The following is a 16,610-nucleotide window of genomic DNA, read 5'->3' as shown; positions in this document are numbered from 1 at the left end:
CCCCCTCGGATGGCAGTGGCGCAAGTCCCTCTCGGCTGTGACTGACTCTTGGCCTCTTTGGAACTGCCTTAGGAAGTCTATTTTGGGAAAAGGACTCCCACACCAGGGGCCAACTTTCCTACACTTGGAGAGGGAAGAATGAGTCCTTTATCCCTGCCCCTTCCCAAATGCGCTGCTACTTGAGCGAGGGGTGAAAGGTGGCTGAGTCCAGAGCACAAACTGTTTTCCTATGAAAGGCGGCTCTCAGGGTGCTGCCAGGGCCGCCCCCGGGCTGGCTTCCTCCTGGCTGCTTCTGGGAGAGGATGTGTCTCCCCTGAACCCTGCCAGGCAGCCCATGTCTGCTGAGCTTTCAGGGTCAGGACTCACTGAGCGAGTGAGCGCGGAACACCTGGAACTCCTTCGTATCAGTTAGTGAAACACAGGAGCTGTGGATGCCCTTCCTCTCAGAAGCAGAGGATCCCGTGGTCCCTTAGTGACAACAGGAAGAGCTTCATGGCTGACCCCGTGGGTTCCCCTCCATTAAAAAGGCAAGAGAGTTGGAGTCAAGAAGAGGGAAACAACCTGCTTGAGGTCATGCAGCGACTTAGTACCAGGATAAGGGTTCATCCATCCATTCATTCATTCTGTGGTGAACACTTAAGATGCACCCACTAAGGGTCAAGCTCTGTGCTAGGCCAGACAAGCCCTTACACTGGTCCTGGCCACACACAGCCAGTACAGAGCGGGGGTCAGACAGTAACCACAGAATTCCATGAAAGGCAATAGTATTATAACTGTCACAAAGGATGATAATATATGCAAGTAGTGTCAACTCCGAGCCAGGTCCTGTTCTAACGTTCATTAACTTGCTTGGCCCTACAGCAGCCCTATGGTTTTTTTTTTTTGGTACCGGGGATCGAACTCGGGTCCTTGCTCTTGTGAGGCAGGCGATGGAACCACTGGGCTAAAGCCCCGGCCCAACCCTATGAAATAAATACTGTAATTACCCCATTTTTCAGATGAGGAAATTGAGCCACAGGATGTGAGGGCGACCTGCCTGCAACCTCTGTCACCCCATTGATCGCCAGGGTTGACTCGGCTGATCTGGCTGGCTAGGCAGGGGTCCCCTTCCTCCCTCAGCGCCCCACGGGCATCCCTCCCAAAGCTGCGCGCTCTGGCAAAGAGGACAACCACCCCCGACAGAGGAGGCCCCTTTCCTCGGTCAAGGGCATTTGAGTAGCTGCGCTCCCCTGCTAGACCCTCCAAACAGCTCTCAAGGAAACTGCCACAGGACCCATCAGAGGCAGAGCTGGGATTTGAACCCAGGGATCCTGGCTCTACACCCATAGATCTTGCAACTTGACTGCTTTTTTTTCCTCTTTGGCCCAAAAGGCCACCCTGAACTAGAGTGACCTAAGCAAACTTTGTAGCACCAGCTGGCACCGGGCTGGTTTAGGCCAGGCAGCTAGAGGTTCTGGGAGAGGTGGTAATTGGCTGGGAGGGCTAGGCCTGGGCCATGTAGAGGAAAAATAGGAACAGCTTTCTGTCCATGCTGATTATATTCCTGGCCATACGGAGTCTAGTTGATCAAAGGGCACCTGAAGCCTAGGGCACCAGTTCACATTCGTGGCTGCTGGATTCCATGAGCGTGTATTGAATGAGGCTTAGAAATATTCGGAAGCCTTGTACGTGGTCTAGTTTGCTTTCTTTTTGGGCAGACAGGGGCAGGGGGGATCCAGGAAGGGGCAGCTGACATCACCTTGTTCATTTCCTCTGATATGAACAGGTACTGCACAGCAGCAAAAAGGGTGTTTTCTGAAATAATTCCAACCTTACACTGTGAAGCCTCATGCATCTGGACGCTAATTTAGATGTGAGGAGAATCCATGCAGGATGGGAAGATTTACCTTTGTATTACCCAGAAGGAAGCATGCAAGGTGCAAACAAGTAGTATAAACAAGGGTGCACACACGCTCTATGTCAGAAAACAACTTCAAGTGAATTTGAGCCTATCAATGCTGAGATGCATATGATGCTACAACCAACAGATGTGTGGATCCAGTTTTGTGGCTGTTGTGGTTTTGTTTTTGTTTTTAGCAGTGCTGGTGATCAAACCCAGGGCCTCATACACTAGGCAGACCCTGTACTATGGAGCTGCACCCCAAGCCACTCTGGACTGGTTCTTTAAGGTAAATCCAGCAGACATTCACTAGCAGAAGTTAGTTTCGGAGACTCTGATGCTGGTGAACAAGTGCTTTCAATAACTACATGACATAACTACTTTTTCTTCCATTCAGAGCCCCCACCCCTGGGCTGAGGCAGCAACACGTGATACACACACATATGCAGCACTGGGAAGCCTGACCTCAGGTCTGGAGAGCTGAACAGTCAGCCCTGGAGTGCAGCTTCCTCTGCATGCTCAGCCTTAAACCAAAGAGCTGATAAGGGAGGAAACAGGGATCTGGGAGCAGGTGCTGCTTCTCCTCAGAAACCTGAAACCCCCTGAAACTTCCTAGCTGCTAGCCGGGCCTCTTGTATCGACCCTGCACCCCCAAAGCACGAAGTTCCAGGGCCGCTGGTTTGGGGCTGGGGTTGAGAGCTAGGGATCTGGCATCTGGATGGGGAGCGAGGGCCACACTACTTTCTGAGACTGGGGGAGGGTGTTGCCTTCCTTAGCTTGCTCCGCGAACTGAGTGGGTCCATGTATTCCAAAGTGGCCAGAACAGCGCTCACTGCATAAATCTTAATGAAAGACAAAAGCAAAGGCTGCTCTGTCCGTCTACCGGCCTTGCTCAGCAGAGGTGCCATGTGATAAACTGACTTCTCTCGCTGCCGTGCCCGATGGAGGAGACTAGGGCACGGGCCTTGAGTGCAGGGCGTGCATGTGCTGGGGGTGGGGTGCCGCAGTCACGGACGGGCGCAGGGCTGTTCTATTCCCCCAGCCACCCTGTGACAGTGGTGCCTTGGGAATGCTTGTGGCTTCCAGAGTGGACGAGGCAGGCCTGTCTTTGCTCACTGGGGTCTGCAAGGCCCCTGAGGAGATCTGGCTTCTTTTCATGACAATGGCTTCAAAAGCATTGCCCCAGAAAACTAGCTCCTGAAATTTCCCGGGGAGGTGGTGAGGGGAGGAGGGAAGATGGTGGTGGAGCTGCGGCTTGGCCTTGCTGTCTCCCACTGTGGGCGTGGTCTGCCTCCTGCCACTGTGACCCCAGGACAGGGAGCGGGCCTTGCACGCAGTGGGCACCCAGCAGCCAGGTGAGGGACGGGTGGATGAATGAATGAGCGGCCTCTGGTGTGCTGAGCGGGACCAGGCTGTGGAACAGTTCTCAGTCACAGTAGCTGTCGGTGAGGAGCGAGGACTCTGCTCCCACAAGAGGCAGCACCTGAGGAGCTGGCGTCTCCGTGTGACGCACTCACAGACCCATAATGATACCCCAGGTGATGATTTAGCGGCCTCAGCTTCTTGGCTGTCTGGGGACTAGAGTAGGCTCCCCTTGGGACTGCAGATGGAAACCAAAACACATGCCTGATTGCCCTGAGCACCCTTATTGTGGATACTCTCCACAGGGCTCCCCAGTGGGTCCGTGTGCTGACTGACAGCCGGTGTGACTGGCCTTGTCCTGCCCACCGCAGGTGCCAGTGTCCATGCTGCTGTCCTGTGCCCTGGGCACACGCACTGTGTGTGGGGAGTGCGGTGCACAGAGCCTGGCACCTGCAAGTGCTCAGGCAAAGTTACCTGGTCTTCCTGAGGGGGGGCAGGCCCTGTGACCTGGGGGACAGGTTTAATCTTTGCCTTCAGGGAGCTCAGGATCTCCTGCATCAGACAGGAAAGTCGCTGACAACAGGAGGTGAGGGAGGAAGGGCAGAGTGGCATTTCACAACGTCCTGGGGGGAAGGAAGGGGCACTGCCAGGAAATGCCACAAGGACTGAGGATGCTTGTCCTGAACAACGAGCGGAAGAGACTTGTAGTCGTGGGGAACACTGCAAAGATGCAGGAAAAGTGGGTGCATGCGGGGCCACCCCAAATGGGCCGGCTCAGCTGAGGCAGGGACCGAGGTGGGAACCAAGGAGGTGCGTGGCCTGGGAGGCCATCATGAGAGGACTCCTCTGGTTAAGATGAAGTGTGGGCTGGACTGACAAGGATCGGGCTGAGGAGATGCCCCCGAGGTCCTGGTCCTGCCCGACGGGGCTTTGTGAGCGGGGCAGGAACAGAGATCAGAGCCCCACTGTGAGGGCGGCTGCTCAGAAAGGGCCCCTCTGAGATGCTGCCCTTTGTCAGGTCAGAGGGAGGAGGACACCACAGGGAACAAAGGCTAAGCACCGGGTGGGTGCGCGCAGAGCGACACTGACGGCGCCATACTCTCCATGGGGACACAGCTCGCACACGCAGTCTGCAGAAGGCGCCTGTGGGCTGTGCCGAGCCGACCAGACCGGGTCCCAAGCACACCGAGCTCTGGGCCGCCACTCACCTGGGCAGAGCTCCGGTGGTATGCAGAGTAATGGAGTGGGCCGGAGAGGGCCGTGTCGTGGGCCAGGGCCGGGTACTGGCTCTGCATCGGGTGTGGGTGCTGGTTGCCATAGCTCCCATAGTTATAGCTTCCGGTGTACCTGCAAGGTAGAGCGCGAGTCAGAGCAGGGAGGACAAATGGGTTCGATACCCTCAAGAACCAGCCCCGTGGACTTTTTTGTCTTTTTGTTCTTTCTCTCTTTTTCCTGCTCATTTCTTTTCGCTTTGGGTGGCCACCATCTCCATTCTGCGGCCTGGTTCTACAGTGAAAACCCCAGGCCGACTTCCCCTCTCCTCAGGTCTCCTGGCGAGTGCTCAGGCAGTGGAGCCCGGCCCTGAGCAGAACACACCTTGTGAGGAGACACAACTTCTCCCCCGCTGCCGGCTCCCTGGCCCACCTCACATCCCAGGACCATCACACAGGGAAAAAGGAAAGAAGCTGCTTTGGATTTGTGTTCCTCTATTCCTCAGGCCTCTGCTTGGCCACCATGGGCAGGGATGTGTGTACCTTCACGGGCCCCTCCTGGGGGAGGCCTGAGGCAAGGCCTGCTGGTGACCTCGGCTGCCCACAGCCCCATTTCCCACACGGACAGAGCTCCTGTACAGGGTCATCCTGGGCATCATCGCTGCGTGTGGAGACACTCAATAGGCAGCATGGCACTTCTGCATCCACACAGATTGACTGTCTTCCTGCCATGCCTAAGGTTCACAGACTCCCTGCCCCGGACACTTAGAGCCAAGCCTAAATGCATGGGAAGTACCCTAAACGGCCCCAGAGGGCAGAATGGCTGCCCTGTGGCCTGTGCCCACCTCAGGGTGTCCACCTGGCTGTCCTCGGCCAGGCCAGCTGTTCCACACACACCTCAGGTCTTCTTCAGTCGGGAGCGCTCCTCAGATCCCCACTCATGACACCCTGCACAGTGAGCGTCTTTTGATAAAGACTGCACCATGGCTAAAGGCTGCTGTGGCTTGGGCAACCTGTTATATGGTCTATATGTGGTTCACTCATAACAGCAGCGTCACTGCCCATGTGTGACAAAAGATGTGGGCAAAACAAAAGATGTGTTTATTTAGGGGACAGAGCCCTGCTGCAGTCGGCAGGGACCCCGTGGCTGGAGAGTAAGCGCAGCCCTCCAGGGACGCTGGCTGCAGGTGAGGGGCCCACCGCTAAGTGGTCAGGAGAGACCTGGAGCCACTGGCCAGGAGGCCTTGTGAGGCTCCCAGAGGCCCAAGAGGGCACAGGCTTGGAGGGAGACCTGGCCCTTCCGGGCCACCATGCATCACCTGGGAGACCCCGGAAAACTGAAGTTCATCGACCGAGTCGAGTCTCAGGTTCCTCATCACTAGCACCTCCTGCCTGTGTCACCAGGCTGTGGCAGGGACCACAGGAGACCAAGGGGCGGCACCCTTCCAAGTGGAGCCCTCCTTAAAGCAAACTTCATGCAGGCAGCATCCTGGCAGGGTCACCTACCCATGCTCCTCTCTGTGGGGGTAAACTGGTATCCGGTGTGCGACGGAGGAGGCGGGCACATGAGTGCTCCGCATGCAGGGCAGCTGTTGGGAGTTTTCTGCCGGAGACCCAGCAGCCGTCGTCACTGTGTATGTCAGAGACCACGTGTAGGACTGCATTGCACCTGCGGAGACAAACGGAGAGGCTCTGCTCACTAGCAGTTTTCCTAGAAGACTTCAGGTCGCCCAGGCAGGCCCTGAAAATTAACTTTCGACACAAAACCGAACAGGTGTTAAGAGCCCCACAGACTGATCTGAGCAAGCCTAAGTGGATTATGGGCCTGGCCTGCCCAGGTCCTTGGGAAGATGATTAGACAGCGGCCCGGACTGTGACTGAGTCCATACCTATGAGTAATTCCATTGATTTTTTTTTTAATTGGACATCTTGAAAGTGCTAAAGATGGCGGGGGGGGGGCACTTGACAAAATTAAGTGTCCAAGATGCTTAGAATTTTATAGGATGGTTAGAATTTTTAAAAAGAGAAGATAAGTTTTTTTTTTCCCATTACCGGTGATGGAACTCAGGACCTTGCGCTTGCGAGGCAGGCTGCAGAACCACTGAGCTAAATCCCTAGCCCAGGAGAAGATAATTTAACAGCAATAATAAACTTTGATCAAACAGTTTAATTTCTTTCTCTCTTCTTTTTTTTTCTTTTTCTTTCTTTGTTTCTCTCTTCCTTCCTTCCTTCTTTTCTCTCTCCTCTCCTCTTCCTCCCCCTCCCCCTCCCCCCCCCTCCTCCTCCTTCCTTCCTCTCTCTCTCTCTCTCTCTCTCTCTCTCTCTCGTACCGGGCATCGAACTTGTGACCTTGTGCTTGCAAGGCAGGCGTGGCACCACTGAGCTAAATTTCCGGTCCCAGACAGTTTAATTACTGATTAAGGTTTTTTCGGTACCGGGGATTGAACTCAGGTCCTTGTGCTTGTGCAGCAGGCAGCAAAATAATTACTGATAATTTTAAAAATATGTTACATAGTGGCCATCAATCTGTTTTAGGAGGTGGAGGGAATAGGACTCAACCTCCTCCTTTAGGCACAGAGAAACTGGAGCCTGGATAGGGGAGGCCACGTGCTTAAGGGGAAGTGAGGAGAAGCCTTGGTCTTCCCATTCTGTATTTTCTGCAGCACCATTTCCATCTTAAAACTCCTCTGGGAAGATAAAGCAAGAGGGTCCATTTTTAAAATTCAGCTCATTCTACACCAGGGCTTTGCAGCAGCAGAAGAGGCCCTCTGTTGATGTGGAGCCAAGCGGGCAGAGCTGGTGGGTGAGCCTTATGCCAATGATGTGGCACAGGCCCAGCCAAAAGACCCTTGAAGGAAATGGAAACAGAATCCTCGGAATTCAGTGGAGCACGAGCGCCTTTCAGAGAGGCCACGCCTTCACAGTGGCCTGGACTTCCCTCGTGTCCACGCGGACTGCCACACAGAGGTCACAGCACATCCTCAGATGGCCCCCAGGGCCCAGGGCGCCTCGTCTCTCTGCCCTGGGCTCTGGTCCTGCCATGTTCTGGCTACAAGGTCTCGGACAAACCTCTCACCCTTTATGCGCCTTTGCTTCATCATCCATCATATGGTGACAATGACAACATCTACCCTATGGGCTGTGGAAGATTAACTGAGATAATATATGTCAAAGTTTCTCCAGGACTGGGGATTGAACCCAGAGCCTTTGCACTGAGCTACATCACCAGGCTTTTACAGTTTTTAAATTTTTTTTATTTTGAGACTGGATCTTACCAAGACCCTAAGTTGCCCAGACTGGACTCAAACTTGTGAGTCCAATCTCCTGCCTCAGCCTCCCAGAGAGAGTCAGGGCTGAGGATGAAAATGCACCCAAACGGCACAATGGCCAGGCCTGCAGGCCTCTCTAAGAGCTAAACAGCAACTTGAGATTATACTGCAATCAGCACCACCCAGTAGAGGCAGCCTAGCTGGGTGAGCACAACGTCCGGGCCCATCCTGCCATCCCTTCCTGTTCCTTTCCAAAAACACCTTTGCTCATACTGTGTCAGAAGTCAGAGATGCGCTACAGTTAGAGATGCCCCGAACGCCCCTGAGCATGCCTCCCCACTGGGCAGTCCTCGAAGTGACTGCACTTGGGGTTCCACTGGCTGGCTGCAGGCTAACCTTGGGCTTTGGCTCTGTACAACATTCTTGGAGAAAGCGTCTCCTGACACCATCCAGAACCCCTCCTGACCCTGGGAGCTTTCTCTCAGTAAACCTTTCCTACTCTCAACTGCTGTGGGCCTTGAAAGCCACTCTGCTCCTTAGGGGACAGGCACTCGGCACACCTGGCATCTGACAGGTTGGGAGCTATTTTCCCTGGCACACTGGGATTCCAGGCGTGCAACACCATGCCCGGCCCCACAGAACGTGCTTAGTGATATTCAAGTGCTCTTCATGGGGAATTCAGGTACTGTTATATGAAACTTTCTTAGAGTAGCTATTTCTACATTTCTTGTTGTACACTGCAAAGAAGAAATCGATTTCTTTTTTTTTGGTACTGGGGATTGAACTCAGGTCCTTGGGCTTGCACAGCAGGCAGTGAAACCACTGAGCTAAATCCCCGGCCCTTGAAATTGATTTCTTACGGCAGATTCTATCGTCGATGCTCTAGCTGGGATCTTAAGCATCCCCAGGGCCAGGTATGAAAGTCTCCATCCCCACAGTGGTACTGACCACCAGGACATGCACCTCAGGCCGAGGCAGGGGTGCCAGCTGGCCCTGGCCTGAGCCCCGCAAGACTTTCTCTCCTTATATCTGGATCATGTCAAGTACTCATTGCAGTAACACACTGACATTAGTCACCAGAGATGAAATAGCTGAATAACATCAGTCACTCAAACAATGGTGCCAAACTTCTAGAGTCATTTTCCTCAGAAATCCTTGGTGCCCTCATTCGGCCGCAGACCTGGAAGTATCCGTTCCTGGTCTCCACATGACCCCACTGTCTTCTGAAAGACAATGACTTTGGCAGGTTACATTTATAATACCTGCAAGAAGATCATGAGCAAAAACCCCTGAAATGTTCTTATTTCCGCTGATTAAATTAGTCCTGAATGCCAGGGATATAGCTCAGCGGCACAGCACCTGCCTGGCAAGCACAAGGTCCTGAGTTTGATCCCTGGTACCAAAAAAAAAACAAAAAAAAAAGAAAGAAACATTCAACAAATGTTTAGGGCCGGGGATTTAGCTCACTGGTCTTGCTGCCTGCTGCACAAGCACAAGGACCTAAGTTCCATCCCTGGTACCAAAAAAAAAAAAAAAAAGTCCTGATTGCCTTGTGCCATGTTTTAAATTTGATATGAAATTATATTACTCTTATAAGTAAAAAATACTCTTCTTAATAAAATAGATTATTTGGGGGATAGGGCATTGGGGATGATGCTTAAACTTTTCCTTTGTTTATCAGTGTTATTCGGTAATGAAAACATATTGCTTTTGTAAGAAGAAAAAAGTGAAAACAGATATTATGGTTGCAAATGTGACTGGAGGGGTGGGAAGCTTGGGAGAACTTGCCAGCCACAACAAGCAAGCAATTAACCCTGGGAGCCCAGGACCCCACCCCCCCAGGAGACCGGCAAGGTCAGGCTTGTTGGAAGAGGGCAGTCAAGGCGGCCAAAGAATTCTTTCCAAGCAGTAGGAGGACAACATGGTGACAACAGCCATCACCTGACAGAATGCAGCAGAAGTTACTTTTGGGGGGGCCCCTGGAGAACAGAAACTGCTCCTTATTCAGCTCTGTGTCCCCAACAGAGGGTCCACCAAATAGTAGGTGTTCAGTAAATTTTTGTTCCATTGAATTTGTTGTTGAAGGAGTGAATGCTGCAGAAATAGACATTATCAAACAAAAAGCTAGTGGAACTGTAGGGAAAATGGGCTCCTGTGGTCTCGGGAACAAAACCCCTAAATGGCCATGTGCCAGCACTCTAATGCATCCACTCAGGCAGGCTTAAGCAGATTAACACCTACTGGCTTGGGTGAGAAACGCTTTTTGCCTGGGGAGCAGAAAAGAACACCCCTCGCATCGCCTCTCTTACTAGGGGACCTCCAGGGAGAATCGCTGCTGCTGCTGGTTTTTAAGGAAAGGAATAAAGGAGATTTTGTGCTGTTTGTGCTTAATTTTAAAGACAGCTCTGATGCTTTTTATTTGTTGGGAAAACAATAACAATGCTTCCGTCTTTGTCTAATTCCTGTATTTTCCTTATGCCTTCCCCTCCCCCCGGCCCCCACTGCCCCATCGACATTTTTTCAAAGGTCTGAGGCCGTTGGTTTCTGAGAATCCTTTGAGGATCCTCAAAGGGCTGCTGTTGGCCACCACACAGAGCTGAAACTTAGGGAGGGGAACATTTTCTTCCACTCTCAACAAAACGTTCTGATGCCTCAAGGTGTTTTGTTTTGTTTTGTCTTGGAAAAGGCTTTAAACACAGGACAAAAAGGGTGCTTGACTACCACAGCCAGTCACTAATGAGCTGCTGAATAGGTGAGTGAATGATTATCCAACACAAACCAGACCTCATGCTACTTTGTTTTCATACTTTGACTCATTAAGTCTTCACAACAACCTTCTGAGGTAAGTGGTGCTCCCTCCTTTATCAGGTGAGAAAATTGAGTCCCAAGAGGTCAGAGGACTTGCTCAGGTAAGTGGTAGAGTTGGGATTTGAACGCAGCTCTGCCAGCTCCAAAACCTTTCCACAACACCCTTACTTCTCATACTTGAACATGCATTTAAGCCCTTGGAGATCTTGTTATAATGCAGATCCGGACTCAGTCTGTTGGGAGCAGGGTATTTCTAACACACTTGTACGGACGTCAGTGCTGTTGGTCACAGAGCACTTGGAGTAGCAAGGCTTACGACCCTCCCCCCCATCTTACTGTGCCAAGCTCTTCCCTATCTGGGGCCTGGGCACCTGCTACCCCACTGCCCAGCACTCTCGTCCGGCAGAATCTAAGTACCACGAGGGCAGTGACTGCTTCCTGGCATGCATCCTGCATGTTGGGAGCCGTTGACAATTAGGAGTTACAGATTCTGCCAATGACCTGGGAGAATTTAGACCACTTTCCAGGCGACCTGTGTGTACCTTTTCCTTCAGGTCTCAGATCAGCTCGGTCAAACCTTTCCCCCAGTAGGATTCTATGATCCATCATAGGTAGTACTCAAGTTTTCAGCTAACCCACGCCTTTTGTTTGCAGCCTCTTGAGAAATAAGGAGTGTGTGGAGAGTCTAGCTCTTCCCTGCCCTACTTGGCAGCCACTAAGCACATGTGGCTACTTACGCTTCAATGGATTACAACCAAGTACAATTAAAAATCCAGTTCTTAGTTGGACTGGCTGCGTCGGGAGTGATCACACACACAGTGGCCAGTGACCACTGTCCAGGACAGTGCAGATGAAAAAGCACATTTCCATCATCACAGAAGGTTCCATTTGGACAATGCTGCTTGGTTTCGATGATACTAACTAAATATTTCCTGTAATATTCTGTCAAGGCTAAGCTAGAGAAAGATTATCAACGTCTACCTTGATCGGTATCTGTTTGTCTCCGCTCGGCTGTCACCTGTCCTTCAGCTGGCGGTACCTACAGAGAGTACCTGCCAACGCCAGCAAGCCCTTCGTCAAGAGTCCACGGTCACCGTCTGATGGGCAGACCTGACCAGCAGCGGAAGTGAGTTGGGTCCCGGAGGATATCTAGACCTGAGGCCCAGCATCTTCCTCTGCTGCCTCCCCTCCTTCCTGATCATCACTGTGCCGAGCATTTCCCAACTCGGGCCTGCCACCTGCTATGCCCACTGCCTGGGAGCCTCCTCCACGCGAGTGGAAGGACCACGAGGCCATGACAGTGTCTGTTTCTATATGTCCCTACCCACAGGACAGGACGCAGGTTAGACATGGAGCGCATGTTTGCTGAGTGAGCACACCCGAGGTCCCAACCCTGAGCCCAGGCTTGGCCATGAAGTCAGAGCACAGGAATCCATGTTTGCAGGGTCAGTTAATTTTTTTCTAATTCTATTCCTGTAAAGAAAAGGAAGTGGCCAGGCTGGAAGGAAGAATTCACTGTCAATGAGTCACCATGGGCTCTGGGCAGGGCTGCGCGTCCACTGCGTCCAGCTCAGCTCAGCTTTCCTCAGAATAACTGGGCTTTTGTTACGTGGGAAGGCGAGGGGTCAGTTATCTTTGTTACATTTCCCCCTGGTGTAGAGAAAATGCAGCTGGGCAGGCCAGATGTTCCACGGGCAGGGCCATTTACGAGGAATTTGCTTCTATTTCATGATGCGTCCTAGCAGCTCAGTGTTTTAATCTGCTGGCTTTGTGTTGCAGGAAACCCATGGTGGGAAGTTGAAAACACGAGTTTAATAGTTAACTTTTATTGTCACTGGCCGAAGGGGAGAATACTTACAATGACATCATAAACAGTGTTTAGAGCCCTTCGGTGCCTTGACCCAGACAGAGTAGCAGAGAAACATTTTGCGTTAAGTGACATTAAAGAGTTGTGGCCGGATGTCATGTTAGATGGACGGATCAGTTTCATACCACCTGCCACCACGCTCCCGAGGAGGAAAAGAGCCCTTCTCCCCAAAGTCAAGAGTTCTAACTTTTCCCAGTCAGGAGGGAGGGGCCAAGTTGGGGGGCGCTGGACAAATGGGCTGGATTTCACCCTGCAGACACCTGTTCAGAAGCAGTCATCGAAGCAGTGTCTTAGGGTGCTGCCCACACTGGCCACATATTGGGTTCAATTCCTGATATTTATCCGCTATGCCCTTCCCTTTCGGACTCCTCCCCCTTTCAAAACAATCAATCATGTTTGGAAACGTGTGTGAGCGTGGACATGGAAGTAGACATAGATATCAGCAGAGCAGCTGTTTTCCTAGTGAGTCACAACCCATTATCTGCACTGCCCTGGATTCCCAGTGCTGGTATCAAAGAGCATCCGAAGGCTCATTTTCAGGCACTCTGCTCATTTTCACTTGGAGCTCACCAGGCAGGCCCGATACTGTTCTCTTTCTCATAGCTGAGAAATGAGGAAGTGTCCACCCGCAGCAAGAGGCTGATGTGCGGGAGAGTTGCTGCGGTTGGCCTTGACGCCCGGCAGTCCAGCCTGATAACCCAGGAGTCAGTGAGACTCAGAGTAGGAACCCAGCAAAGGAGGGAGGCCACACCAAATTTCACTTCAGCTTTGAAACAACTTTTCAGCCAAGAGTTGTTTTGTTTTGTTCACTTTTCCCTCACCTTTTCTCTCTTGCTTGGTTCCCAGTTTGGAATCTTTTTTAAAGATTGGCTTTCTTGTTTGTATTGTAAACTACTTCAGAAACTTTTTGGAAAGTAGGTGGGACATAAATCAACTAATTATTTAAAAATAGAAATAAAATTCATGACATGAAAACCATGTGCTGAGGTAACTTTAAAAGAGCAGACATGGCAGATGCATTTTATAAGATTCACATAATCATTTTCCAACTTACAATACTGTTCAATGAAAGTATGCACAAGTTCCTAAACTTAGGGAGCCTATCGTCATAAATTTTCTAGTTTTAGGCATACATCATGGATAAAAATTTGTGCTTTAAAATAGAATATGTTGGTCAAACTATACACGCTGTTAGGGAATTATGTGCATTACCTCCAGAACTGTGGCCTGCTGCATGCCACGGTCCAGCCTAATTGAGCAACTGAATATTTCAAGAGCGGTACTTGAGAAAAATGTTATGCATAGTTTTATACAGGATGACGTTTTTAATGCCCCCTGGAGATATCTGAGAACAAAGCTGGAATGTGCTAAAATCTTCAAAGCTTACCATCATCTGAAGAGAACCTGTTTTACATTTATATTTCTAAGAAGCTCCTTTATGACTCTTGAACACATTGCCCAAGAATCTCTGGACACACCGTAATGCTGTTCCTGTGGCCTTGACTAGGATCGCACCTGCCACATCATGGGTCCTCCAAATTGCTCTGGAGAAAGCCAGGCAGACTCACCAGATGGATGGGAATTGTGAGGAGCCCCTAGAAGTCTGTCCCTCACGCCCTTCCCATCCTCTTGCTTCCTAGGGTTTCCTTGTTCAGTACATTGCTAAATTATGAGGAAACGTCTCCCTCACACTGTCTCTGCTTTATCACGCAGGGCTGTCTTCTTTGCACAATTCCCTGTTTACCTCAGAAGTAAGGATGCCATCACTAGCACTCACGTGCATCTCCCTATGTTGGCAGGGACACACGGGCAGGATTATCCCGGGAAGTGACTCCTGGCTGATCTTACTGTCCCCACTCCTTCCTGAAGGAAGCAGCAGACCCGGGAGATGGTGACCCAATAGTTCCAAGCTTGGAAGAGCCTCTGGGTGGCTGAAGAGTTGCACACAGTGCTCAGATTCTCTTCCCTTTTTGTTTTCAGTGAGCAAGGCTGTTCTTTTCTGTACAATTCCTCTTCCTGCGCCTTCTCAGTGGGAACTACAACCCACTATGAAGAGAAAACAGGGATGGGGGAGGCAAGAGAATCTGTCCCCTTCATCCATCCCAAAGAAGAAAGCAAAATATGATTGCAGATGCATCTATGTAAACAAATACACCAGGGCGCAAACCCGAAGCTGCTCAAGAACCGAGGACTATTTGTTGGACAAATGGATGGCTGTGTGAGGGAATGAATGAATGGATGATAGAAAGACAGCGCTCTGAGTGGGGAGTCTGACTGCTCATTCATTCCCAGTGGACTCTGAGTAGGACTGGGATGGAGCTAAGACCGTGCTGTGAGGCCTGGAGGACGAGGCTCCCTTGGGGTCAAGGGAACTGTTCCGGGAGATGGAGACGGACCTCATTTTCTCAGTGGCGGGTGGCAGGAGGGTGCAGCTCAGCAAGGAGAAATCTGGAGAGTGGGAGCTCTTTAAGGCTCGCTGGTGAGCTCGTGGTTTCTTTGCCCTGGCACGTTAGGGGGCCTGAGCTTCACCCAAGCCTGCCTTGTGGGCAGTGTGTGCAGCGGGTCACCAGCTCGTGTCACCCTGGATGTCCCTGAGGGCTGGGGAGAGCCTGGGCCAAGAAGCACGAGTGGGGGAAGGACCCACCATCTAGACTTGTGTCGGGCCAGCTAGACCTGGGAGGTGTGGTGCAGGCACCAGCCATGTGCCCTGGATCTGCTCCCCTGCCCGACCTGGGTGCCACTTGCCTGCATTTCCCAGCCTCCCTTGCAGGGGACGTGTGACCTCCTCGCTGATGGGGGCCGAAGGAGAGTGGATTTCCTCTTCCTCTTTCCTGCTCTGCTTCCCAAGGCAGTGACCCTCCCCCTGGTGAGAGGCTCCAGCTAGGGGCTTTTCAAGGGGTCTGTGGGTCAGGCTTGGAGAGCCACCCCACTGGGCATGGAGCCCACTACAAGAGAACATGCGTTTCCAAATGGCTGCATTAACCAGAGTCTGCGCTGGGACAGAAGACCCCGTCAGCGCTGCTATCAGCACAAAGGATCCGTCTGCGGTAACTCCGTACGTATTTGTGTCCCCGTGTAACAGCACCTGAGCCTGTCCCAACTGTCCAGGAGCTGAGGGAGAAGACAGACAGGAAGGCCACTCCCAGGCCTGGTGCCCGGCAATGGCAAGATAATAGAGCAGGTTTAGATGGCCAAAGAATGAACTGGTTATTGCTCCCCCTCCACTCCCAAAGCCTGGAGTCTTTCTGAGGTCTCTTCTGACCCCGCCACACAGAAAGCTTCTCTCCTTCCGGTGGAGCCCCGCAGAATGAGTCCACACCTTGCATGCTTGTGGTAGCAAAACCTTGGCATAGTAATTATGATTTCCCATAGTACCAGCACAGAACCTGGCATATTAAAAGTCCTAAAGGGAAAGTCTCTATGCACATACATACATGCATACACATACAATCACATATATGTTTCTGTGAATACGGTTCTGGATTCAAGGTTCAAACACAGGAGTGGTTTTTTTTGCACTTTAAAAATACTGTTTCAGAAATCAAATCTAATATTGACGATGAGAAGTCTGATACAAGTCTCTTTTTCTCTCCTTTGGAGGTTATCTGCATTTTCTTTGGGGGAGCTAGTAAGATTTTTCTCCAATTTCCTTTACTGAGTATAGAGGTACGGTCCCTCCCCGCTATTATTCAGCACAGAATTCACTGGAAGCTTTCAGTCAGGAGTCTCGTCCTTTTCCATTCTATCAAACTTCCAGCCATCACTTCTCTACTCTCTGTTCTTTCTCTGGAACACTTATTAAATGTTTATTAAATAAATGTTGGAATTTCTGGATGTATCAGCAATTTCATATTTAATATTTCTTTGTCTCTTTGTGTCACATTGTTGGAGAATTCCTCAGTTCAGTCTATCCATGAGCTGATTTTCTCTCAGCTGGATCTGGTTTTCTGTTCTATCTACCTGTTGAAACTTTTATTTTGACAATTATATACTTCTTTTTGAAATTTGTAGCTGACTAGTGGGTATGGTTTCCTCTTTCAGTTCTCACCCTAACAGCTCTTCTTAGGCCATCCTGGATGTTGACTGCGTTCCATTGGATATAAATTCTCCCTTAGTCTGCAGTTGATCTTTGATGGGGTGGGGCTTCCACCCACACTTTGGTGATTTTTTTTTTGGTACTAGGGATCGAACTCGGGACCTCGGGACGAGGCAGG

General features: G+C 51.1%; 1 protein-coding gene across 4 annotated transcripts in view; it reads right to left on the bottom strand.

Moving 5' to 3' along the window:
• Nucleotides 1-16,610, bottom strand: part of Rfx4 (regulatory factor X4) — a 146,634-nt gene that overhangs the window by 4,244 nt on the left and 125,780 nt on the right. For 3 of the 4 annotated variants that reach the window (XM_021258376.2, XM_004844808.3, XM_021258378.2), the window contains 2 exons: nt 5,959-6,121; nt 4,450-4,588 (listed from right to left, as the gene is read on the bottom strand). In XM_021258376.2, the coding sequence (XP_021114035.1) occupies nt 4,450-4,588; nt 5,959-6,121 (302 nt within the window). Of the gene's footprint in view, nt 1-4,449; nt 4,589-5,958; nt 6,122-12,058; nt 12,657-16,610 lie in introns of those variants that run through there. The other variant, XM_021258377.2, reaches the window with a different exon arrangement.

Source organism: Heterocephalus glaber, unplaced genomic scaffold (assembly GCF_053883595.1).
Source record: "Heterocephalus glaber isolate CG9 unplaced genomic scaffold, H.glaber_assembly_v1.0 deba00001572, whole genome shotgun sequence".
NCBI classification, from domain to species: Eukaryota; Metazoa; Chordata; class Mammalia; order Rodentia; family Bathyergidae; genus Heterocephalus; species Heterocephalus glaber.
The sequence above is the reverse complement of the archived record's forward strand: the minus strand, read 5'-3'. Positions and strand labels throughout refer to the sequence as shown.